This window comes from Lontra canadensis, unplaced genomic scaffold (genome assembly GCF_010015895.1).
Source record: "Lontra canadensis isolate GAN:19392208 unplaced genomic scaffold, GSC_riverotter_1.0 scaffold148, whole genome shotgun sequence".
NCBI lineage: Eukaryota > Metazoa > Chordata > Mammalia > Carnivora > Mustelidae > Lontra > Lontra canadensis.
Window position 1 is genome coordinate 1133840 of NW_022631142.1, and position 24841 is coordinate 1158680.

The 24841-nt window shown below is 40.8% G+C and overlaps 2 protein-coding genes and 1 pseudogene across 4 annotated transcripts in view; 2 read left to right on the forward strand and 1 right to left on the reverse strand.

The window, feature by feature from the left end:
• Positions 1 to 1013: 1013 nt before the first annotated feature.
• Positions 1014 to 10938, reverse strand: LOC116859133 (translation initiation factor IF-2-like). Its single transcript, XM_032844179.1, has 3 exons — positions 10896 to 10938; positions 2098 to 2390; positions 1014 to 2007 (listed from the first exon to the last, which is right to left on the reverse strand). The coding sequence occupies exons 1-3, from the start codon at positions 10936 to 10938 to the stop codon at positions 1168 to 1170; spliced, it is 1176 nt and encodes a 391-aa protein (XP_032700070.1). The 3' UTR covers positions 1014 to 1167.
• Positions 1691 to 24841, forward strand: part of ZFYVE9 (zinc finger FYVE-type containing 9) — a 199929-nt gene continuing 176778 nt past the window's right edge. For all 3 annotated transcript variants that reach the window (XM_032844103.1, XM_032844102.1, XM_032844104.1), the window contains exon 1: positions 1691 to 1880. The gene's annotated coding sequence lies outside the window, so the exon portion shown is untranslated. The remainder of the gene's footprint in view (positions 1881 to 24841) is intronic.
• On the forward strand, positions 10846 to 11294 carry LOC116859134 (annotated as a pseudogene).

Genomic DNA, 24841 nt, shown 5'->3' on the forward strand with positions numbered 1-24841 from the left:
CAATTATTATTTGAAAGTTCCCAGAGACCTTATATAATTTTCTCATTAAGATTTATTATTATTAGGACATAACCTGAAGTAAGGTAAGATTGCCTTATAATTTTTATATACAGAAAAATATACTATCTTTATGCTAAAGTCTGCTAAGCAATAGAATATTATAGCATCCAGTGTATTAAGCTCTGTTTTTTTTATCAGCAGAGGGATGTTATATAAATCCATTAGTGAAATTTAGGAAAATTTTACCCAGACCAGGGATGAAGAAGAACAATGCACCATTTCCCTCCCCCGCCCCCTTTTTTGATGTGCTCATCTTCTGATAAAGATATATTTACACACAGAAATTGAGAGAGAGAACAAAAACAGATGGGAACAAACTTGAATCTAAGAAAGACAGAGAGGGTGTTTTGGAACCAACAATAATTGGAACTAACATTGACTATCTTTTCTGGGCCAGTTCCTTCACATAAATCATCTCCAATTTTCACTACAACCAGCAAGGCAGGCATTAGAAAACTCAGGTTCAGAAATGTTATATAACTTACCCAGGGTAATATAGCTAAACATGACAGAGCTGGAATTGATAGTATCAAGAACAGTCTGCCACCAAAGTCCCTGCTCATTCTACTATAGCACTCTGCGATAAAATAATGTACTGTTACTTGGGAAATTTGGGTCCAGCGGATTTGGACAATTTCTTTCTCTATTTCCCTTCTGACGGTCTTTCTGTTTCCATTGCTTTTGGTTCTGATGTTTTCACTCTAGAGCCTATACGGGATCGAAAATGGGGTATCTGTAAACAGAATGATTCCACAGCCTCCGCTAGGTAACATTTCCTTCCTTCAGATGCTTACCTGGGATTTGACCGGGGTTGGGGTGAAAGAGTAGAGGTATGAGGAGGGGGTGGGGGAGGGGGTAAGTTAGAAAAGATAGGTGTTTTTTTTTCTTACCTTTAAGTTGTTTATGGATTTCAGGACAACCCGTTGGCTATTCTCTTGCTCGGCATATTACTATTTTTTTTTTTTTTCTAATTTTGGGGCCGTTTGGGATTAAGGATTTGGTATCTGTAGGAAATTTCTAGATCCAAAAAAAGTTAAGGTCAAAGACAATTCATCTGTTTTGGGGGAGGATTTTGTGTGTTTGTATGGAAAAAAGGTTGTTTCTGGGTCACCCCGAGGGGCTTACAACGGATCCCTCTCGAATCACGAGAGACGAAAACGAGCAGATTCCCTCACCTCCTGCTCTCAGGTGAACGTCCGAGTGACAGAAACGTTCACGTACCTCCTGGAGAGAAGGAAAAGGTGCAAAGGCGCTCACGGCCTGAGGGCTGGGGGTGGGGCTGGCACCCGCCACGGTCTGTGGGAGATCGAGGGGCTTCCGCCTCCTGGGAGGCATTGTCGGGGGCGGGCCGGGGGCCGAGGGCAGCGCAGCCAGCGCGGGGCCCCCGCCATCCCCAGGCCGCGCTCCCCCGCGTTCCCTGCCGCTCGTGCCCGGGCTGCCGCCGCAGTCCCGGCGCCGTAGCCGGGCGTGGGGTCCAGGGGGCGCTGTGGCCCAGCGGCGCCGGCGGCAGGAGCGGCCACGGCGACGCTGGAGGCTTCGCCGAGGATCCCCGCCTGCAGCACCTCCGTCGTCCCGCCGCAGCCTTGCGCCCCCGGCCCGGTTCAGCGGCGCTCCTCCGGGAACCGCGTGGCTGCGGCGGCCCGTGAGCCCGATGAGGCTCGGCGGGCTCTGGGCCTCAGTAGCAGCGGCGACCACAACCCCTTTAGGATCGAGAGGCTTCGCGGCGGCGCCTGGGGCCGCGCCGGAGCCCTCCGGAGGAGGCTGTCGGCTTAGGGACGACCCCCCCGGCCATGCTGTGGCGGCGGCGGCCGCTGCTCGAGGTGAGTGTGGCGCGACGCGGTCCCGGGCTCGCTGGCCTTCCGCCGCGGGGAAGGGCCCTGGCAGCAGCCCTCGGGCCGAGCGGACGGGGCGTCCTGCTATTGCGGCCGCCTCCCCCACCCCGCGGCTCTGGGCCCTCAACCCTTAGTCTCCGCGTCCCCCGGGAGGCGGGAGGCGCGTGGGGGGCGACTAGGCCCCGCGCCGCCGGGTAGCCCTCGCCCTGGCCTCGGTTCCATTGCGGCCCGGTGTGTTGGCGGAGGCACTGGCACCGTTCAGGTTGGCCCCGGGCCCGGGCCGAGCGCAGCCTCTTACCCGGGGCCCAGCACGTACATCCTGGAGGGAGGCTGAGGACGCCTGTTTGCAAACAGCCTTGGCTTCTCCGCGCCCCTTACCGAGTCCCGCAGAGCCCCGGGGGGGAGGGGCGGGAGGGCTGGTGAGAATTGGAGTGCGGAAAGTGCGGGGCCTTGAGAGCCCCCCCCCCCCGTACTCCCGAGTGTCATTCACCGGTCTGACTGGGTTGAAAACAACCGTTTGCGTTTTATTTGAGCTGAAATTTCATCACCTGCTGGCGGCTCATCCCTGTCGCTTTCTATTACATTACATTTTGCCTCTAAGAGTGGTCTACCTTGGAGAAAGCCCCATCCTAGCTTTGTCCGCGTCCTAGTTTCGTGCGGAAATACTTACAATTATAAAAATATGTTTTTTTTTAAAATAGTGGTCTTTCCCCTTCTCCCTAATAAGAGAGAGTAAATATTTTAATGCCTCAGTTTTTGGTACAAAAATGTTCCACCTAAATAGATCCACGGAACAGATGGCAAGAGGATTTTAAAAAGTCGTGCTAACTGTACTAATAACAGATACCTGATGGAAATGGGACATAGTCTAAATTTTAGAGGTTAAGTGATTTGTTCTGGTATTAGTGTGAAAAAAGGGTAATGATTACAGTTTGATACCTTAAGTCAGGTATTTGGGTGTTTATGGTTTATGATAAATGTGGTTACAGGTTATTCTTGCTTTCCCTATAATGAATGTGAAGATTGTAGGATTAATAAGTACTTTTTTTTTTTAAAGATTTTATTTATTTATTTGACAGAGATCACAAGTAGGCAGAGAGGCAGGCAGAGAGAGAGGGGGAAGCAGGCTCCCCGCTGAGCAGAGAGCCCGATGCGGGCTTGATCCCAGGACTCAGGGATCATGACCTGAGCTGAAGGCAGAGGCTTTAACCCACTGAGCCACCCAGGCGCCCCAATAAGTACTTCTAAAACTTTTATAATCGTGAATAAAATAAATATGCTTACTGTAGAAAATTTGAAAAGTACAGAAAGGTACTGTGTCAACTCAATAAATATTTAATAGTGAGGGAAAAGTCACCCATAATTTTATAATTAGTACATTTTGATGGTCATTTAAAGTTTTAAATGGGCTTGGACTATTGGTGATTTAAAAATTATTTGTGATTATTACTTTAATAATTATTCCAATTATTATGATTTTATTATTCTATTACATTCAGAGTTAACTGTTCCCTTTTACTGTTTAACATCCAGTCATTTGTGTAAGACATATAAAAATGTTTTACTAAATTACATTGTGGGTATAGTTGAATTCATCAACTTAAAGGGAATAACATAGTTAGCTACCTAAAAGACCTCTGACTTACCTCCTGTGCAGCATGGGAAGCTCCTGAGGTGCAGTAAACATTTTTGAGAACCTATCATGTTAGATGTAGTAGCCTTGGATTGTTTTTGTAAGATTTTGCTTAAATATTTATAATTGTAAAAAACTGGCTTGATTAAAAAAATGGGGGTGAGTAGATTAAATTTCAAAAGTAGTTCTTCTCAGTGTGTCTCTGAAGACTGCCATCATTAGAATCAGCTGAGATTGCTTATTAACATATGCAGATTCCTGGTACCTTTAATCAGAATTTTTAGGGATAATGGTGGCCCAAGGGTTATTTTTATCAAGCTCCCTGGTTCTTCATCCTACTAAAGTTTGAGAATAAGTTAAAAGTTAACAAACCTTATTAAGCCTAATGACAGTATCTGTTTTCTAGCAAAGCTATCAATCTTAAGTGGCAATACATTTTTCATAGCAACAGATAATGGTGTTACAATCGTAGAAGGAAAAAGGATATTTCAAGAGATAGCTGATTCAATTAACATATATTGAGAGCCTTTTCTGGCAGCTGTGGTATTATAGAAGGATACCTGGCCACTTACCTTGCACTTAATCTCTCCTTGGACTTTGAATTCATTGTCTATAAAATATAGATAGGTATATACTTACCTTGCAAGGCTTTTAGGGTTAATTCAGTTTCGTAATTTGTAGAAGATCTTTATAAAGTTTTAGCTATTAATATTAAGTGTCAGGTCCTGTCTTTGATGTTCTAGGTAACACAAAAATGTGGTCTCTGCTAGCAACTAGCCAGCTGTGTAAGCAGAACATGTTTAACTCTTAGAAGGCAGCCATCAGACAAGAGTTGTAATTGAGTAGATCATGCTTGATCTCTCTTTAAGGCTTCTAATGTTTAATCCAATAGCTTGACCTTTAAGAATATTAGTAATTTTTATGTGTGGTCATTCCCTTCTCTTCCAATTCCTGATTCAGTGTTTTATTCTGTAAGGAGAAAGTTGTATATGTTGCCTGGTAAGCAATAGTTGTATATTAACTTCCTTAGAAAGACAGAATGAATAAAGATCCCATTTCTTCTTTGTTGCTAAGCTACTAGTGTTTATACCATTCAGTAAACTTTTATTTGGCACCTGGTATGTGCTGGCCATACAGGAGTTGCAAGGCACAAATCTTGTTTAAAAGATAATTGCCTGGGGGCACCTGGGTGGCTCAGTTGTTGGATGTCAGGCAGGGATCCTGGGATCAAGTCCCACATCAGGCTCCGGGCTCAGCGGGGAGCCTGCTTCTCCCACTCCTACTCCCCCTGCTTGTGTTCCCTCTCTCTCTCTCTGTTGAATAAATAAGTAAAATCTTAAAAAAAAAAAAAAAAGAAAGATAATTGCCTGGATTTTAACTTATTTCTTATGTCCCTAGAGGGATGGGTGTGTGTGTGTGTGTGTGTGTGTGTGTGTGTGTATATCTGTGGTGTTTTATGGTTGTTAATTGCATGATGTGGTGCAGAGTATGGAGTCAGATGTGGGCAGGAATCCTTATTACAACTCTTAGAACAATGGAACATTTAGATCCTGAGTTGCTTCTTACGTAGTAATAATCGAAGTAATAGTTGCCATCACAGAGTAGAACTGGTTCCATGAGATAAAAATAATAAAAAGCAATTAGCTCAGGATCTGTCTCTTAGAGGGTGCCCAATAAATGTTCACATCCATTCCTCCTTTTGGGAAAAGCAAAAAAAGAAAAAAAAAAAAGGGTTTGGAATTTCTATGAGACTTAAAACATAGTAGCTTTGATTTTTTTTTTAGATTTTATTTATTTATTTATTTGACAGAGAGAGAGATCACAAGTAGGCAGAGAGGCAGGCAGAGAGGGGGGGGTGGGAAGCAGGATTTGAGGCTGATCCCAGGACCCCTGGATCGAGACTTGAGCTGAAGGCAGAGGCTTAACCCACTGAGCCACCCAGGCAACCCAGTAGCTTTGATTTTTTTAGAGACTGCATCTACTTTTAGAATTCTTAAAAATTTTTGATAGAAAACAGTTTTGATCATAATTGTTGTTCATATTTCCCATTTCATTTTTACTGAATAAATGAGCTGTTCTCTATGCATAGGGTACACTTATTACATTGTTAGAGTTTTATTTGTTTTCCATTACTCATTTTCAGACTTTTACATCATTTTTACTTGTGTGTACCTCACTTGCATTAATACAGAGCAACATTTTTAGTGTATAATAATCAGCAAAAGATAAATGGTTGCAGTTTGGAATAGAAATAGTTCATATACTTAGTTTTTAATAAAAAACAATATCCATTTATTAAACTTAAATTATTTAAAAACTGAAGGGTTTTCAAAACATAGACTTTTCCTTACAAACTATAGTAGATTAGATCTAGATTTTTATAACCTGTCAGATATGGGATTCAGTTTTATGACCTAGAGGACCATGGACGATTTTCCTATCCCCTTTAAGCCTCAATTATTCTTCTATAAAATGAAGCCATTAGTACCCATTTTATAGGGTTGTTGTGATGATTAAATGATATAATGTGTAAATCAAAGCTACAGTTCAGTCCCATGAGTCCTGGTAAATCATTGTTACCCTGAAAGTGGAAAATATACTACTTGTTTACTTCTGTTCGAAAGAACTGGAAAGATCATTATTAATACAGTTGTCAACTAGGAAATAAAATCAACATTACTTTTGAACTATTAGAGATTGCTAAATTAAGGAGAAACAAAGCTATCGTAGAGTTAGTATTTTAATGGTGTAATTAGTGGAATGCTTTATGCTTTATAAATGTTATTTAATAAAACAATTAAAAAATGCTATTTATAAAATATTTCCTGTTTTACAGATCAAGTGGTACTTAAATTCTTTTTATATTTCCTATTTTACAAATTAAGTGATATTTTAAACTTTTTTCTTTTAATTATTATAAATAGCCCATTTATAGAACTGAACTGTTGGAAAAATGAGAACAGTATATAATGTTTTATACTTATGAAATATTTCTTGACAGCCTTTAATAAAATAAGGTAAAGATAAGGCAATTTCTCTTTGGACACATTGAAATCAAGAAAAAGTTACTGGGTTCATATTAGGCAAGGGAAAGGAAAACTGAATGTGTGTTGATGGGTATCTTGAGGCATTTGGGATTTTATATTAGAGAACCATTTGTAAAAATCTTAATTTTTTTCCCTATAAATTATCTTTTAGTTGAAAATCCTTACAGTTGTCTAATTAAGCTTAAAAATGCTTTTGTGACTCTAGGCTTTGGACTGTAATAGTTTCTTTAGTTGATAGTTCTGTGGTGATTTGTCATCTTTTTTCTGATTGTTTCTGATAATTTATCCTTAAGGATATGTGACTTAATATCTATCATGGTAGTTCTGTTCCCTTTTTTAAAATACAGAAGTAGTAAATCTATGTCCTAGGTTTTAAAGATTATTAAACTTAAATGAAAATTTAGTATCTTTTGAGGGAAGGAGTCTTAGGAAATAAGACCTAAGGAAATGGTAAAAGGAGTCTAGAATTTTCCATTAATTAGGAAAAGTTTGGGTATATTCAGTCCTGGGTTCTCCTGGCTATTTGAAATAATATTAACTTTAGAAAAATAATATTAACTTTAATATTAATTATATTATAAATTATTATGCATTATTACAAATAATAAATACTTATATGTACTTATATATGGTTAATATACATGAAGTAAATATATATCAAATATACAATTATTATAAATTATAAATATAAATATCACGTGAAGTGAAGAACATATGTATTTCAATTAAATTTAAAATATTAGGTAAGGCTCTTTTTTTTTTTTTAAGAACAGCTTTATAAAAAAAAAATAGATTTCGGATACCATGCAGTTAATCCATTTAAAGGGTACAGTTCAATGCTGTTAGACTACTCAGAATTATGCAGATATCACCACCATCTAATTTTGGACATTTTCATCACTCCAAAAAGAAATTCCTCCCAATCTACCCAGCCCTAGGCAACTACTAATGTGCTTTCTGCCCTCTATGGATTTATCTATCTGTTCTGGACATTTCATATAAATGGAATTATAGGATATGTGAGTGGTTTTTTTCTTTTAGCATAATGTCTTCAGGGTTTGTCCTTGTTGCAGCATATATCAGTACTTCATCTCTTTATTTTATTTTATTTTTTTAAAGATTTTTTATTTATTTATTTGGCAGACAGAGATCACAAGTAGGCAGAGAGACAGGCAGAGAGATGGGGGGAGCAGGCTCCCTGCTGAGCAGAGAGCCCGACGCGGGGCTGGATCCCAGGACCCTGGGATCATGACCTGAGCCGAAGGCAGAGGCTTTAACCCACTGAGCCACCCGGGTGCCCCTACTTCATCTCTTTATACTGCCAAATGATATTCCATTATATGGATATACCACATTTTTATCCCTTTGTCAGTTTGGGTTATTTTTTTCTCTTTGGTTGTTATTAATAATATTGCTATGAACATTTAACGTACAAGTGTTTTCCTTTGTTTTGGGTACATACCTAGTGTTATATTGCCAGGGTCAAAAGGTGACTCTTCAAATCTTTTTGAGGACCTGCACCATTTTGCATTCCCAACAGCAATGTAGGAGGATTCCAGTTTCTTTCTTTCTTTTTTTTTTTAAAGATTTTATTTATTTATTTGACAGAGATCACAAGCAGGCAGAGAGAGAAGAGGGAAGCAGGCCCCCTGCTGAGCAGAGAGCCCGATGCGGGACTCGATCCCAGGACTCCGGGATCATGACCTGAGCCGGAGGCAGAGGCTTAACCCACTGAGCCACCCAGGCGCCCCGGATTCTAGTTTCTGCACATCCTCACCAACCCTTGTTATTTTCTGTCTTTTTGATTAGAGCCATCCTAGTGGGTATGAAGTGATAAGGCTCTATTTGAGGATTATAACTTTCATTTACAGTCATTAGGTAAATTGTGAAGCTTTTACTTGGCAGATGAATTGCCAGATTCTTTGATAATAAGGAGTCTTTTTTGCCTTGAGGATAAATATGTGAACTTTCTAGTTTACTGTTTAGTAAACAGTGAACTCGACAAAACTAGTTAACCACTTTGGGTGGTAATGGGGATAGTGGTATGGGGATTTCCAACTGAAAGGTTGTCTTTTAAGAACATTTTTTAACAAAAGTCAATTGTAAATGTTAGGTTTAGTTTTCCTTTAATTGCTAAAACATTTCTAAAAAGATAGAGTCCAGTGCATATTTAGCCATTAACATTTCTAAGCAGTGAGGTCTGACAGATTTTAAGGATTGCAGGTACCTCTCTATGATATGTAATTCTGTATAAATTCAGTTTAGTCATTGTTCTTTATTCTTTCTCTCCCCCAAGGATTTTAAGTAATCTCTACACCCAGTGTGGGGCTCACACCTAACACCTCAAGTTTAAGAGTCACATGTTCCACGGACTGTGCCAGCTGAACACCTCTATTCTTTATCATTATTCATAGTATAGTCTGTTATTGTTTGTTCCCATTTAAGATATTAAAGCTTTTATATGAGGTTTTGAGGACACAGTTTAAAGTCAGCAATAATGACTTGCTAACGATTCTAAAGTTTTTTTCAAACTAGTTAGGAAATACTTCAGGGAACTATCCTTTGAACAAAGTGCAAGTTTTGAACCTTCATTCTATATACAGTGGATCACCCTCAGTATTTTCTCACCTGATTAGGATCACTTTTAGGTCTTTCAGCTGAGTGAGCTAAAAGGATGTTTTAGGTCTTTGAACTGAGTGAGCTAAAAGGCCTCACTGGTTTGTTATACGGTCTTTTAGTTGTTTTGAATGTCATAATTTCTGTAGAAAATTAAGAAAAACAATAGTTTTGGAGCCTTTCAAATTAAGATTAATGAAGAGGTATGCATTTCTGCTTGTAATATGGTTCCTTTTTTTTTAAAGGTTTTTTAAAGATTTTATTTATTTATTTATTTACTTATTTTTAAAGATTTTATTTGACAGACACCATGAGAGAGGGAACACAAGCAGGGGGAGTGGGAAAGGGAGGAGCAGGCTTCCTGCCGAGCAGGGGGCCTGACGTAGGACTCCATCCCAGGATCCTGGGATCATGACCTGAGCTGAAGGCAGATGCTCAACCACTGAGCCACCCAGGTGCCCCTATTTATTATTATTAGTTTTTTATTTTTTAAAGATTTTGTTTATCTGACAGAAAGAGCACACACAAGCAGGGGAAGCAGCAGAGGGAGAGGGGAGAAGCAGGATTTCCATGGAGCACAGAGCCTAATGTGGGGCTCGATCCCAGGACCCTGTGGTCATGACCTGAGCCAAAGGCAGACATTTAACCAACTGAGCCACGCAGGCGCCCTAAGATTTTATTTTTGAGTAATTGCTACACCCAAGATGGGCCTCAAACTCACAACCCTGAGATCAAGAGTTGCATGCTCTATAGACTGAGCCAGCCAGGTGCTCCTATAATATGATTCTTTTCTAACCTCTCATGGTTAAAGTGTTTTAGTTTATCTGCCAGAGTTTGTTTTATTAAAATGAAGAAAGAGTAAATGGTATATGTTTTTGATATTATATCTAAGCAGGACCTTGGCTCTCTCAAAATTCTCTTTACTAAAATAACAAGCAGTTTAAAAATTTTGTGGAAATATTGTCAGGGTTTATGTAAATTGTAGCTTCCATTTTTCATTTTCGATTGAACAAGAGAAACAGCACTTAAAAAGTAATTGAAGCAGAATACTGCCAGTTTGAGAAAATCCTTAAAACTTAAGAATACGTCATCTAAACATTTTTGTGATTCTGGTGATAAAACTACCCATAGGTGTTTGGTGTTGTTTTTGTACTTTTTAAAAAAAAATTTATTTGAGAGAGAGAGAGAAAAACAGTGAACATAAGGGGAGATGTTGGGAGTGTGGGGAGATAGAGAGGGGCAGAGGACCCCCTCTGAGCAGGGAGCCTGACCAGCTTGATCCCAGGATCCTGGGATTATGACCTGAGCCACTGAAGGCAGATGCTTAACCGACTGAACTACCCAGGCGTCTGTTTTTGTTTTTAATTAGTAGCTGAAGTAAACTATTTTTTTTTTTTTGAAAAATTTTATTTATTTATTTGACAGAGATCACAAGTAGGCAGAGAGTGAGGAGGAAGCAGGCTCCCTGCTGGGCTCGATCCCACACCCTGGAATCATGAGCTGAGCTAAAGGCAGAGGCTTTAACCACTGAGCCACCCAGGCGCCCCTGAAGCAAACTATTTTTGAGATTATTGTGAGGTCATTCTTGGAAGGTTCTGCTTTATGTGTAAAAAAGAAGGTTGAGCTCTGCGAGGGAGATGTTACTGCAGCTACAGCTTTGGGCACCCGGCTCCTGCTCCTGACTCACCACTGTTTGCTCCCTCTCACCAAGAACAAGTCTATCAGGAAGCTGCACGCCTGTTACAGCCATGGCTTTTAAAGACACCGGGAAGGCCCCCGTGGAACCCGAGGTGGTGATTCATCCAATTAGATCTGATCAGCCACAGCCTAAGTACTTGGAGAACGTGTGCGCTGACTTGATCAGAGGTTTAAAGGAAAAGAATCTCAAGGTGAAAGGACCAGTTCTGGTGCCCATCAAGACTCTGAGAATCACTGCAAGAAAAACTTTCTTATTGTGGTGAAGCTTCTAAGATTTGGGATTGTTTTCAGATGAGGATCTACAAGTGACTCATTGATATCTACAGTCCTTGAGAGATTGTTAAACAGATTACCTTGGTCAGTATTGAGCCAGGAGTCAATGTTGAAGTCACTATTGCAGATACTTAAATCAGCCTTTTAAATAAATTATCAGTTGTTAAAAATAAGTAAAAAGCAAGGTTTAGATTCTTTAATCTGGCATAGTCCTTCCTAATTGGTCCCAGCATCATCGTGCCTCACTTCCTATTTCTCTATACCCCACTATCCTGCCTTTTAAAGATTCCAGGTTTGGGATGCCTACGTGGCTCAGTCCGTTAAGCACCAGACTCTTGATTTCAGCTCAGGTCTTGATCTCAGAGTCATGAGTTCAAGTCTTGCCTTGGGCTCTACGTTGGGCATGGAGGCCCCCTATCCCACCTGCCAAAAAAGAGATTCCGTGTTTATGGAGTTTTCCTTGATTTCTTTTGCCTTGTATTACTTATTTGTGTAATATAAAATTTTTGTCCACTATGTGCTTTCTGGTAGGTATTTCACATATATTCTTTCTAATTCTTAAAATGACCCTATAATATTCATAGTGTCATGCACATTTTATAGCTAAGGTAACTAGCATGGGGATTTTTATTGACTTTCCTAAGCCTACATCCATGATTCAAACCATATGTCTCTGACTACAAAGTCTACAGTCTTTTTCATCATGTGACCCTCTCCACGTGTTTTGTATTTGTTTTATCTTAAGATAATCCGGCAGTGTCTGGGTGGCTCAGTTGGTTAAGTGTGGACTCTTGATTTTGGCTCAGGTCATGATCTTAGGGTCCAGAGATCAAGCCCTCAGTTGAGCTCTGTGCTCAGCGGAGAGTCTTCTGGGGGTCTCTCTCTCCCTCTGCCCCTCTCCCTGCCTCTCTCTCTCCCTCTTAAAAAAAAAAAAAAAATTCCGTAGTGCTTTAGGAAGTATTCATATTAGGAGAGCTCAAGTTTAGTTGGTTGACTTTGGTGGCATTTGCCTTTGAAGTATACTACTGGCATGTAGCTTTTTGTATGAGAAAAAAATGTGGGGTGTCTGGGTAGTTCAGTCAGCTTGGGGTCTGACTCTTGGTTTCACCTCCAGTGATGATCTTGGGGTCCTGGGATCGAACCCTGCATGAGATTCTCTCTCTTCTCCCTCTGCCCTTCTTCTGTCCCTGCATGAGATTCTCTCTCTTCTCCCTCTGCCCTTCTTCTGTGCTTGCTTGCTTGCTCTCTCAAAAAAAGAATGTGTAAGTGTATTTTGGGAATTTCAGCTTTCGTGTATATATTTTTGAAATAGATAACTGATTTGCTATTGTTAGAAAAATAGTAATAACTGATGTCTGGGCATCATTTCTCTCATCTGAAAATGAGTGGTGGACTAGATGTTAATGTCCCTTCCACATTTAATATTCCGTTGAGATTTCCAGGGAACTGAATGAAAAAATAGATGGCGTATGGACAGCTCCAGGCCATGGTGATAGTATCATTAATGAAGAAAGAGAACAGGTGGCAATGGGCTAAGAAAAATAGGGGAAGTAAAACAAGGGACTGTAATTTACATAGAAATTTCCCCTGTAATGAGTAAAGAGACTGTATTTCTAAATAAAGACACAGAAACTCGGGGAATTAGCTGGATGAGTAGTTTTAACTCTTGCTTTTTCCCTCCATACCTGTTACTCCCATTCTTCTGTCGTTTCTTGTGATAGTTGAGAAAAAAGCATCTAGAGCTGTTACATGAAAATAACCAGGTCACCAGTAGCACACTTGAAATAAAGCTTTTGTAGTGCTCATAAAGTGAGAATTCGGTAATTAAAATGTGAACCCATTATTGTAGATCTTTAGAGAGTTTGTTGATAAAACAAAGAAAGGCATGCTTTGCATTAAAAAAGAATGAAATGCAGTTTAGTGATAGAAATTTTATATAACCTTTCTACCCTCAAGGTGTTAGAGATGATTATTTTGACATATAGGTAGATAGGTGATGTTTTCACTATTTGGAAAATTGTTAACCAGCTAGAAAATTGTCATTCTTTTCCTCATTAGCTTCTGGAGACCTTGAGCAGTGAATTTTGACTTTGGAACTAAATTGTTCTGGGCTGGAAGCAAGAAAGTATTCTTAAGTCAAATAAGTTTGGGTTTTTCAGTAAACTATATCCCTCAGATAGAGTTTATAAATACACTTTAGTATTTTATTTTGTTTTTATTTTTTATTTTTATTTTTGATTATTATTATTTTTTAAAGATTTATTTATTTATTTGACAGACAGAAATCACAAGGAGGCAGAGAGGCAGGCAGAGAGAGAGGAGGAAGCAGGCTCCCGGCTGAGCAGAGAGCCTGATGCGGGGCTCGATCCCAGGACCCTGGGATCATGACCTGAGCCGAAGGCAGAGGCTTTAACCCACTGAGCCACCCAGTCGCCCCTTTATTTTTTATTTTTATTTTTTAAAGAGTTTATTTGAGGGGCGCCTGGGTGGCTCAGTGGGTTAGAGCCTCTGTCTTTAGTTCAGGTCATGATCCCAGGGTCCTGGGATCGAGCCCCGCATCGGGCTCTCTGCTGGGCAGGGAGCCTGCTTCCCCCTTTTTCTCTCTGCCTATCTCTCTGCCTACTTGTGATCTCTGTCAAATAAATAAATAAAATCTTAAAAAAAAAAGACTTTATTTGAGAGGGAGAGAGAGAGCATGGGGGGGAGGGTCAGAGGGAGAAGCAGACTCCCTGCTGAGCAGGGAGCCAGTTGTGGGGGACTCGATCCTTTACTCCAGGATCATGACCTGAGCTGAAGGCAGTTGCCTGACAGACTGAGCCACCCAGGTGCCCCTATTTTAGCGTTTTAAAAATTGAGGAGTTAAAGAAAGTGGTTTAACTTCGTTCAGCAATATATTATCTAGTTTATTGACTGGTGACCCCCTTCTTCCACGTAATACTTAGCAGTGCATCTTTTACTGATTTAGGTGAAGTTTTTTCTGTTTTATAAAGCTTCTCACAATATCCATGACTATTTCAACACTCAGGTGATAGGCCCTGATTACATCCTGAAGCACCTCTTTTGTTGTTCGTTACTGATAACTTATTAGAAAAAATTCTTTTATATTTAGCCAAATGCTGTTTTTCTTTAATATCTGTCCTTTTGTTGTTTTGCTTCCTAAAATTATGTAAAATATATAATTACTCTCATCTTAATACCTGAAGATGCCTTTGCTAGCATAGTGATTGAAAGCTCAGGCTTTGGAATCAGACTGCCTGGATTCAAATTTTAGTTCTACTGCTTTTACTATGTGATCTTGGGTGAGTTACTTAACTTCTCTGTGCCCCAGTTTTCTCATCTGTGAAATGGGAATAGCAGGAATACCTTAGTTAAATGAAATGATTAATAAAAGAGCTAATTACATAGAATGTTGCTTTTTTGTCCCTTGGGAAGCAGATATTGAGATGGACTTTATAGTGTGAGAGATTTTTTTTTTTTTAAAGATTTTATTTATTGATTTGACAGAGAGAGATCACAAGTAGACAGAGAGGCAGGCAGAGAGAGAGAGAGAGAGAGAGAGAGAGAAAAGCAGGCTCCTTGTTGAGCAGAGAGCCCGACGCGGGACTCAATCCCAGGACCCTGAGATCATGACCTGAGCCGAAGGCAGCAGCCTAACCCACTGAGCCACCCAGGCGCCCCTATAGTGTGAGAGATTTTATGGGGGGTAGATAATGCAGTGGAAGAAAAGGGAGTACAAGCTGAACTGACCTACAAGAGCCTCAATCTATGATATAGATTAAAAAAACAACAGCAAAACTCCACCAATCCAACGGGGAGCTCCAGAGCAAAGATCACCTGTTAGAGGAGTTCTGCATTGGTAAGAAATGGCTAGGTTCTGGTATACCCACCATATTTAGTCACAGGCTCAGAGCTTCCCCAGAAGAGTCTGGACTCAGGTGGAAAGCTAAGATGAACAGCTGGAGGCCGTTAGCTAACTGTCTCCATGCATCTGAATGCAAGTTTGTTCTTTCTTCTTTCATTTTTATTTATTTATTTTTAAAGATTTTATTTATTTATTTGATGGAGAGAGATCATAAGTAGGCAGAGAGGCAGGCGGAGAGAGAGAGGAAGGGAAGCAGGCTCCCTGCTGATCAGAGAGCCTGATGTGGGGCTTGATCCCAGGACCCTGGGATCATGACCTGAGCCAAAGGCAGAGGCTTTAACCCACTGAGCCACCCAGGTGCCTGTTCTTTTATTTTTTTATTTTTATAAATGCAGGGCTTGAACTCATGATCCTGAGATCAAGACCTGAGCTGAGATCAAAAGTTGGTTGCTAAACCAACTGAGCCACCCAGGCACTCTTCTTTTTTTCTTTTCTTTTCTTTTTTTTTTTTTTTTTAAGATTTTATTTATTTGACAGAGAGAGATCGCAAGTAGGCAGAGAGGCAGGCAGAGAGAGAGAGAGAGGGAAGCAGGCTCCCCGCTGAGCAGAGAGCCCGACGTGGGCCTCGATCCCAGGACCCCGAGATCATGACCTGAGCCGAAGGCAGAGGCTTTAACCCACTGAGCCACCCAGGCACCCCTTTTTTTTCTTTTAAATGCAAGTTCTTTCTTGAAGGGAGATCCAAGTAATTGCCACAGTCCATTTCTTGTCTTGCAGGATCTAGGTCTCCAAACATTTTCTGAAAGCAGCTCTTGCAGCGTTGCATGGACTTCCCTCTCTCTCTCTTATTTTAGTATTTTATTTTTATTTATTTATTTTTTAAAAAATATTTTATTTATGTATTTGACAGAGAGAAAGATCACAAGTAGGCAGAGAGGCAGGCAAAGAGACAGGGGGAAGCAGGCTCTATCCCAGGACCCTGAGATCATGACCTGAGCTGAAGACAGAGGCTTAACCCACTGAGCCACCCAGGTGCCCCTTAATATTTTATTTTTAAAGTAATCTCTATACCCACGTCGGGATCAAACTGGCAGCTCTGAGATCAAGAGTCTCATGCCCCACTGAATGAACCAGCCAGATACCCTGGACTTCTCTTCTTGATGGGAAACTTCAAAGAAGTGGGTTAGTGAGATAGGCTTAAGCCCCCATTGTGTAGCTGGTCTCAGGACTACAGTGGTTCTCATTGTCTCCTCCACTATTCAGTCTAAACTCCCGTGTCATTAGCTATCATTTCTGTTGGTCTGGGTGGTTTACCTACTGATATGACCCACCCCTCATTTTTGAGGTATCTGAGAACCATACTGTTCTCAGGCTGGAGTGGTTGCATTAGTCCACTCATAGTCACAACTGGGCAGGGAAGTATCAATCCCCTGCCCAGTTGGATCCCCTCAGATGGATCATCTGAGTCCCATGTATACTCTTTCTTGCTCTTGTTGTGTAACAGCAGATCTACTTCCATCTGAGGATGAGGGTTATTTACCCTGACATGATGGTGATTTCTCTTCTTGCCTCTTGGTCCAGGGACACAGAGTCCCAAATGCACTGGCTACAGCTATAACTTATAGCTCAGTATGACCCTTGACATGTCATCTGGCAAAAGTATGCCCAGGATCTCTAACTCTGGAGCCCAGCATCGTACAGATGGAAAATATAAAGTCTTCCAGTGGATCATTGGAAATGATGGTACGTAGGGGCCATTTCTGCTTTTACCTGTTGGGTTCTCAGACCTGTGTGTTCATCCTACTGGGAGCATGGCTCTGAATCAGTGCATTTGGTGTATCCTAGAGGATAGCACACCATTCTTATCTCTGAGGTGGTGTATCAGCTGTGTCTTCAGTAGGCCATTTCAATATTCTATAAGGCTGGATGCTTTTGTATGGTGCTATTATGTGATAAGACCACTGGAGCCCATGGTTATGGGCCTACTGCCACAATCCTTCGTTGTGAAGTGATTCCCTTGGTTAGATGCTATGTTATATGGGATTCCATGTCTGTGGATTAGGTACTCTGTAAGCCCTTTGCTAGTGGTATGGCTGGGGCTCTATGTACAGGAAAGGAAAGCCCATACTTGGAATAAGTATCTGTTGAATACCTGTGGTGATCAAATGCTGCCCTTTTCAAGATGGAATGAATATGATGTGGTAACTGGTAGGTCAGCTTGAGGCGTAGTGCTATATTGGGGGCTCAGTGTTGGTCTCTGTTACTTGCAAATTGGATGTTCGGAGAGGGCGGTAGCCTGATTGGGCCTTGGTAAGTGGGAGTCCATGCCTCCTTCTTTGCTTCTATTTTGGTTTCTGCCACACTGGCTACTTTATTCATGTCCCCATCATGCCAGTTCTGGGGTGGCTCATGTCAACTCTCTGAGTCATTTTGTTCACTTGGTTATTCAGTGTCTCTTCGACATTGGATGCTTCTTAGGGAGCATTAACATGTGAAAAGAATTTTCACACTTTATCACTGTTACACATTTCCCTGTGTTCATTCATTTGCCTCCACCAATGCCTTCTTATAATAATTTGTAGTCTTTTTCCTTAAAGGCCCCTGACCAGTTAACCAGTACATTTGCAATTGCCCATGAGTCTGTATATATTCTCACCTCTGGCCATTTTTCTTTTTACACAAAGTTATGACCAGATGCCTCATTTGAAGCTCTATCCTTGGGAAGATCTTCCCTTTCCACTGTCAAGGTCAGCCCTAAGTGTGGCTGTAATGAAGCTGTTGTTTCTTTTTTCAGCTTGCATTCACATACTGAGCCATTTATAAGCTATTTGTAAGCGAAGCTTTGGCTTTTATCTCTTCCTTGAGCTGGTCATATAGGATTCCCCAAACAGCTATAGATGTGAACTAAGGAATGGGTGCTGGAACAATTTTGGTAGTTGTTAGGGAAGTCTTGGCTGTCTACTTATGTATCTTACTTGTGCCCTTTTGTTCTGCTTGGGTTTGATTTTTCTAAGATTTATTTATTTATTTATTTATTTATTTTTTAGAGAGAGAGAGTACGCATGAGCATAGGAGCAGAGGGAAGGGGAGAGGGAGAGAGAGAGAAATAAACCCCAAGCAGACTTCCTGCTGAGTGCAGAGCCCCATGCAGGGCTGGATCTCATGACCCCAAGATCATGACCTAAGTTGAAACCAAGGGTTGGATGCTCAACCTGCTGTACCACCCAGGTGCCCCACTTGGGTTTGATTTTTGATGTACCATTTCCATCTCATAATGGATTGTTTCTGAGCTCACTTGACTTTATAACTTGGAGAGTCCCTTTGAACCCAGCTCATTATGAGCACTTCTGGACATGTAGTGCGCAATGGTCAAGCAATTTCTTTCCAGAGCCTAGTAGCATGCCTGCATTGTGATTCTCCCATTAAGGCTTGCTATAAACTACTGTATCTTTCCCAATATTTAGACCTCCAACAGGATAGGGACTGCTCATACTACAACCTGGACCTGCTGTAGCGTTGTTTCCTACTCAAAACTGGGAGTAAGCCTTCCATATCATTCAGTACATGGGTTACAGCAATAGTCCTATCTATAGAATGTGTTGCCCCTAAAGTCTGAAGAAGCCTACCAGATGTTGTGATTCCTTTTTTGTAGTGGGAGATGCAAGATGCAGCAGTTTGTCTTTTGCTTTGGGGTGGATGGGTTGGCATGACTGTGAACTCCTGAATTCCTAAAACTTCACTTAAATGGCATATCCTCAGATCCTTGTAGAGTTTTTCTCCTGCCCTTTGGAGCACATGTACCTTACCATATACTTCAGTGTGCTAGGCATCTCTTGTTTATTTTGCATGATCAGCATGATTAAATGGATCAATGTGCTGTTTTGAATCTAGTTCTTTTCGGAGTTTATTATGACAGAATAGGAGAATTAATATAGCCCTGAGGCAAAACTGTGAATATATACTGTTGTTTATTCCACGTGAAAGGAACTGTTTCCGATTGGGATAGAAAAGAACTCATATGCCAAATCATTAGTTGCATGTCATACACCTGAGGCTGTATATATTTATCAGGTATAGCAAACATATTACATTTGGTAGGGGCAGTGTGGTCACGGCTACTACTTGGTTGAGCTTGTGGTAGTCTCTAATCATTCCCCAGGATCCAGCTGGTTCCTGCAGAGGCATTAAACAAACATATGAAAGGGACCACTACCCCTGCATCTTTGAGATCCTAAGGGTGGCACTAAACTCTGCTCTTCCTCTTACTTTCTCCCCCCTATAAAGTACTGTTTTTGATTTACTATTTGGTCAAGGTGTGGGGAGACGTTTAGATAGTTGCAGGTTTCACCTCACTTTTTCCGTTATCATAGTTCTTACTCCAGAGGCCAAGGACTCAGGGTGGGGATTTCGCCAACTTCCAAGGATGCCAATCTTGTTATATTCAGGGCCTGGAAAAATGACTGGTAGGTGGGTATGTAGACCCACTATAAGCTGGAGTTTGGCCAGAACTCCATTTATTGCTTAGTTCCTATAATAGGGGAATAATGATGTTCCAGGTGTCGATATCAACATCAACTCAGACTCTCTGACCAAGAGTTCTTTAAATGTCTGGGTGTTTTCTTTTTCCTGCTGTATAGTCACTGGAGTAAATAGGCATAGGTGTCATTGGAGAAGAACTTAGGGATAATCATTTATATATATATGTATATATATATATGCACACATACATATGTCCTTGCTGCTGGGGAACCAGCCATCTCTCTAAGCTGGTGGGTCTGGATCTGAAAACTAGATCAGGAATAGGAATTAGGCAAGGGATGGTAGGGTTTTTTTTTTTTGTTTTTTTTTTTTTAGATTTTATTTATTTATTTGACAGAGAGAGAAATCACAAGTAGGCAGAGAGGCAGGCAGAGAGAGGGGGAAGCAGGCTTCCTGCTGAGCAGAGAGCCCGATTCAGGGCTCGATCCCAGGACTCTGAGATCATGACCTGAACTGAAGGCAGAGGCTTAACCCACTGAGCCACCTGGGTGCCCCCATCGTAGTTTTTTTTATTGAGGCCACCATTCAGCCTTGTGCTTATACATTCTTGCCTTATTTTGATTGTATATATATATGTATATATATATATATTTTTTTTAAAGATTTTATTTATTTATTTGACAGACAGAGATTACTAGTAGGCAGAGAGGCAGGCAGAGAGAGAGGAGGAAGCAGGCTCCCTGCTGAGCAGAGAGCCAGATGTGGGGCTTGATCCCAGGACTCTGAGATCATGACCTGAGCCGAAGGCAGAGGCTTTAACCCACTGAGCCACCCAGGTGCCCCTTGATTGTATATATTAAGCAACACTATTGACTACCTATTTTGCTCTAATGACGCTGTGTTTTGTTAACTATCTCTACAGCTCCCTGTGGGTCAAGGTTTATTGGCTCTTTCCTATCTTGCCAGTTATGATGATAACTGTGGTCCACTGGCTTCTGGTTTTAAGTGCCACCTCTTGGTTTCTGTTGCTTTAGTGCATCATTATCCCTATTGCTATCAATGAGCCAAACTATGACAGCCTGTATTTTAGAAGAGAGAACCACTTCTTGGTGATGCTAGTGTCCCTCTGGTGGGTCTTCTGACCTCACATAATCACTCTAGCATAGCCATTTTCCTGAACCCTTTAATCCCATGTTCTCCCCTCTGCTGTGTCAATTCAGGCATTTCACTTTTTCTTTTCTTTTCTTTTTTTTTTTTTTTTTAAAGTAGGCTCCATGCCCAGTGTGGAGCTCAACATTGGGCTTGAACTCATGACTATGAGATCAAGACCTGAGCTGAGATTGAGTTAGATCTTAACCAGCTGAGCCACCTAGGTGCTCCATTTCAGTTTCATTCAACGTGGACTGTTTTATTCCAGGCTTCTTGGAGTCCCTGTAGCAGCAAGTTTATGTCAAACCCTAGGTTCTTGACACAGTGTTGATCCCCATATCTGAAATGGCGTCCTCACCCCCAGTCAGATTTAACCTTATAAGTCTAATATTCTGGCCTCCTTAACTAAGTTCCCTCAAAATCTAGCACTGTGAGCATTCCTTCTGATCCTGCTGGTATATGTTGGCAAATTCTTGCAGGAGCTTTCGGCTGTTATCTCTTTTCTCCCTTAATAGGACCAAGATATCCTTGCCAGCATTAACATTAGTTACTGTCATGGCAACATGGCAACTAATTAACATTAGTTACTGTCATGGAGGTGGGGGGGGGGTCCCTCCTGAGGAGAGCCTTTTATTGCCTTGCAGGTGAGAGGCCTCTGAAGTGTGTCCCTATATAGTGGGACGTGTTAATGTCATCTGCAGATTCTGAGGGTTCAGAGCATTCTGAAAAACCAAAATCTTTGGGAGCAACTGTTTTAGATGCCCCTTTCCCATCTAGCATGCTTTCATGTCTTCCAAACCAGGACCCAGACCTTGGCATGACAAACCTGTCCTGGCTGGGCATTCAGCCATTTTTGAAGTATCACAGTGATAGTATCACTATGCTGAGTTTGATCTTCATCTTTTGGTGCTCTCCCACTGTAAGCCATAAGGACCTCTTGAACTACCAGAGCCTCTAGCTTTGACACTTAGTTCCTAAGTGTTTATTAGCTGCTCTTTCTAGGGAGTTAGTGGCAGCATAACAGCTAGCCACTTCCATTGTGCTTACACGGGTTGTTCACCTCACATATTTCAGACATAAGAATCATTACACCGGTCATAGTGTTCCTTTTTGGGAATATTCTTCCAAGAAAGTTTTAGCACTTTTCCTGAGAAAGTTTTAGCATTTGCGCCACCAGCTTGTGCCATATTTCACATAGTACCCAGGATGAAATCCTCATTGCAGTGGGATAGGAAGTGATCTAGGTTCCAAACGCAGTTTTTACCTTTTGCTTTCTTAGTCCATTTCTGGTACCAAATGTGTCACTTTGAGTTCTTCGGGAAGCAGATGCTGGATCAGAGTTGTATTATATTGGATTGGATTGCATTCCTACACAAGAGGTACATGGGGGAGGAGGAAGATTCCTATGAAAGGAAAGGGCGAGGAAACAGAATTGGCAGGGAGGGCCTCAGTATGATTCAGATCTGACAGAGTCTCAGACACAGTGAAGACTCTAGAGCAAAAATTCTTCATTAGAGAGTCCTGCATGTGACAGAAATGTCTGTGATGTGACCAGTTGTTGGCTGGGACTGGCTGCCCAGGAAGACAATGGTCTCAGCTTCTAGGGATCTTAAAGAGACTGCAGCTGGAGGCTGTCAGCTTACTGCATGCCGAGCAGCTGAATAGCATATTCTTTCTTGAAGGGAGATACAAGCGACATACCTCCATGACTGCCGCACGTAAGTGTAAAGGAATTGTTAGGTATTATTGTTGTAATTATCTTCTGATTAAATTTCTCTCAGTTGCTTTTATCCTTTATAAGTAAAAACTAGTTGTCGTTCTTAGTTATTTTCTTTTGCATGTTTTTGTCAGGATGTGCCATGAATCTTATGCTTGGAACTAGAACTGAAAACAGTATTTCAGGTGTAGTCTGGGACAAAGTAGGTGCTCAGTGAATGTTGGTTTAGATGAACATAAAGCCTGAAATCTCCCACCCCCCTAACCCCTCCATTTTTGGACATTTTTAATCATGCACCCTGAGATTACATTAGCTTGTTTTTGAATGACTTTTTTCCTGTGCCTGTAATTCAGTAGTTTGGGTCTTTTTGAACATGAATGTAGAACTATAGATCTCTGTAAAGCATCTTGTTAGATAGATTTAGTTTATTCTAATTTGGTTAGATCTTTCGAATACTGATTATTTGATCTAGCAGATCCAGCTGTCACACTTTTCTTTTCTTTTTTTTTTTTTTAAGATTTTATTTATTTTATTTGACAGACAGAGATTACAAGTAGGCAGAGAGGCAGGCAGAGAGAGAGAAGAGGAAGCCGGCTCCCTGCTGAGCAGAGAGTCTGATGCGGGGCTCGATCCCAGGACCCTGGGATCATGACCTGAGCCGAAGGCAGAGGCTTTAACCCATTGAGCCACCCAGGTGCCCCTGTCACACTTTTCTTTATATATTATCACAGATTTCCTCATTATGCCACAAATGGTCACATCCAAATCATTAATAAGAACATTGAATAAGATCGAACCAAGAAGCTTTAGGCCATGCCGTTAGCGATATGCTTACAGATAGATAGGTATTTATGGCCATCCATTCAGCTTGTTCAGGAATTCTTTAACCATAATGATAATATGACCCATATTTTGACATTTGTCCATTAAAAGATGAGAGACTGTCAAATACCTTGCAGAAATTCAGTAACTAGGCCCTGAGGCAAAAAAGGAAATGAAGTGAATCTATTTCGCTACAGAGGATCACTGCTTTCCTTTCTAAGTAAGTCTTACTTTTGGCTTTTATCTGCCAGAAAGCAGCTGAGTTACCTTGGGAAAGTCACAGCCTTTCAGGATTTGAGATTCTTTTCTAGTAAAATAATATGATTAGAAAGTCCATAGAGACAGGAAATAGAATAGTGATTACCAGGGACGGGGTAGGGGGTGGTGAGAATGGGGAGTTAGTGTTTAGTTAATACAGTTTGGGAAGATGAAAAAGTTCTGGAGATGGGTGGAGATGATGGTTGCACAGCAATGTGAATATAGTTGATGCCACTGAGCTGGTTTTCCTGCAAATAATTGGCAGGTGGCAAGCCTTAATCTGATCCCTCCCATAAACCTTTCTTGCTCATCCAGTGTTCCCCTCGCGTAATTTGCTTTGTTCTTGCTGTTCCCTTTGCTTGGAACTCTCTTCCCCTAGATATTTTTAGAGTTATTTCCTGACATTCAGGTTTTGACATAAATGTCACCTTCTCAGTGGGACTTCCTCTGGCTGCTCTGTCTAAAATTATAACCCCCAATCTTTCTTTTCCTTTTTTTATTTTTCCCTTTGGCATGTATCATTTGGTATTCACATATTTTACGTGCTTGTGTTGTTTGTTATCCATTTCTACCCATTAGAATGTAAGGTCCAAGAAAGCCAGGATTTTGTCTGTTTGCTTGCTGCTTTATGCCCAGTGTTTAGATTTGTGCTGAGAACACGACAGGTGCTCAGATATTGATGAAATGAATAGTTATATCATATAAATACAAATTATATAGAGATTTTTACTACAATTTTGTTATGAGATTTGACCCAAAAGCTTGCTCTTACGAAGTCTTTCATCCTAGCTCCCTATTCTCTGGTTCGCAATTTGATCTTGGCCTTATAGTAAGCTCAAATAGATATTCATTGAATGGATTTGATGGATTTGTTAATCAGGAAAGCTCAATTATTTTTTTCTGCAGAAACATATTTTTGTTTTATGATGTAACACTTGTATACATTGAAACAGCCTAGGATTAATTTTGATTTTTGTAGATTAAAACAAAATTCTTTTCCTCTTCTTTTCTAATTCTTCCAAATCCTACCTCTCTCTTAATACTCATTTCAACTCTTTCCTATGTCGTCTTAGATTATTCTAAGCTGTAGTGATTTTTTTGTTTCCTCAGTTTTTATAACTTATATTTGTACATCTGTTCCATTTTAAGATTGTGTATTTTTTTCTGAATTCTGACTTGTATTTTATATTATTACATAACTTTTCATGACTATATGTCTTCCTAATCTTCTACTACATATCAATAAGCTTTTTGAGAAAGGAAAATTATATTTCTTTTTTTTTTTTAAGATTTTATTTATTTATTTGACAGACAGAGATCACAAGTAGGCAGAGAGGCAGGCAGAGAGAGGGAGAGGAGGAAGCAGGCTCCCCGCTGAGCAGAGAGCCTGATGCG

Excerpts from the sequence above, each read along its gene's own strand:
- LOC116859133 (XM_032844179.1), bottom strand. The coding sequence starts at position 10,938 with ATGGCTGTAACAGGCGTGCAGCTTCCTGATAGACTTGTTCTTG. Across the intron at positions 2,391-10,895 it reads TCCTGATAGACTTGTTCTTG|TCAGACCGGTGAATGACACT; the intron begins GTGAGAGGGAGC and ends TTTTCAACCCAG. Across the intron at positions 2,008-2,097 it reads GCAATGGAACCGAGGCCAGG|AGCCGCGGGGTGGGGGAGGC; the intron begins GCGAGGGCTACC and ends TTGAGGGCCCAG.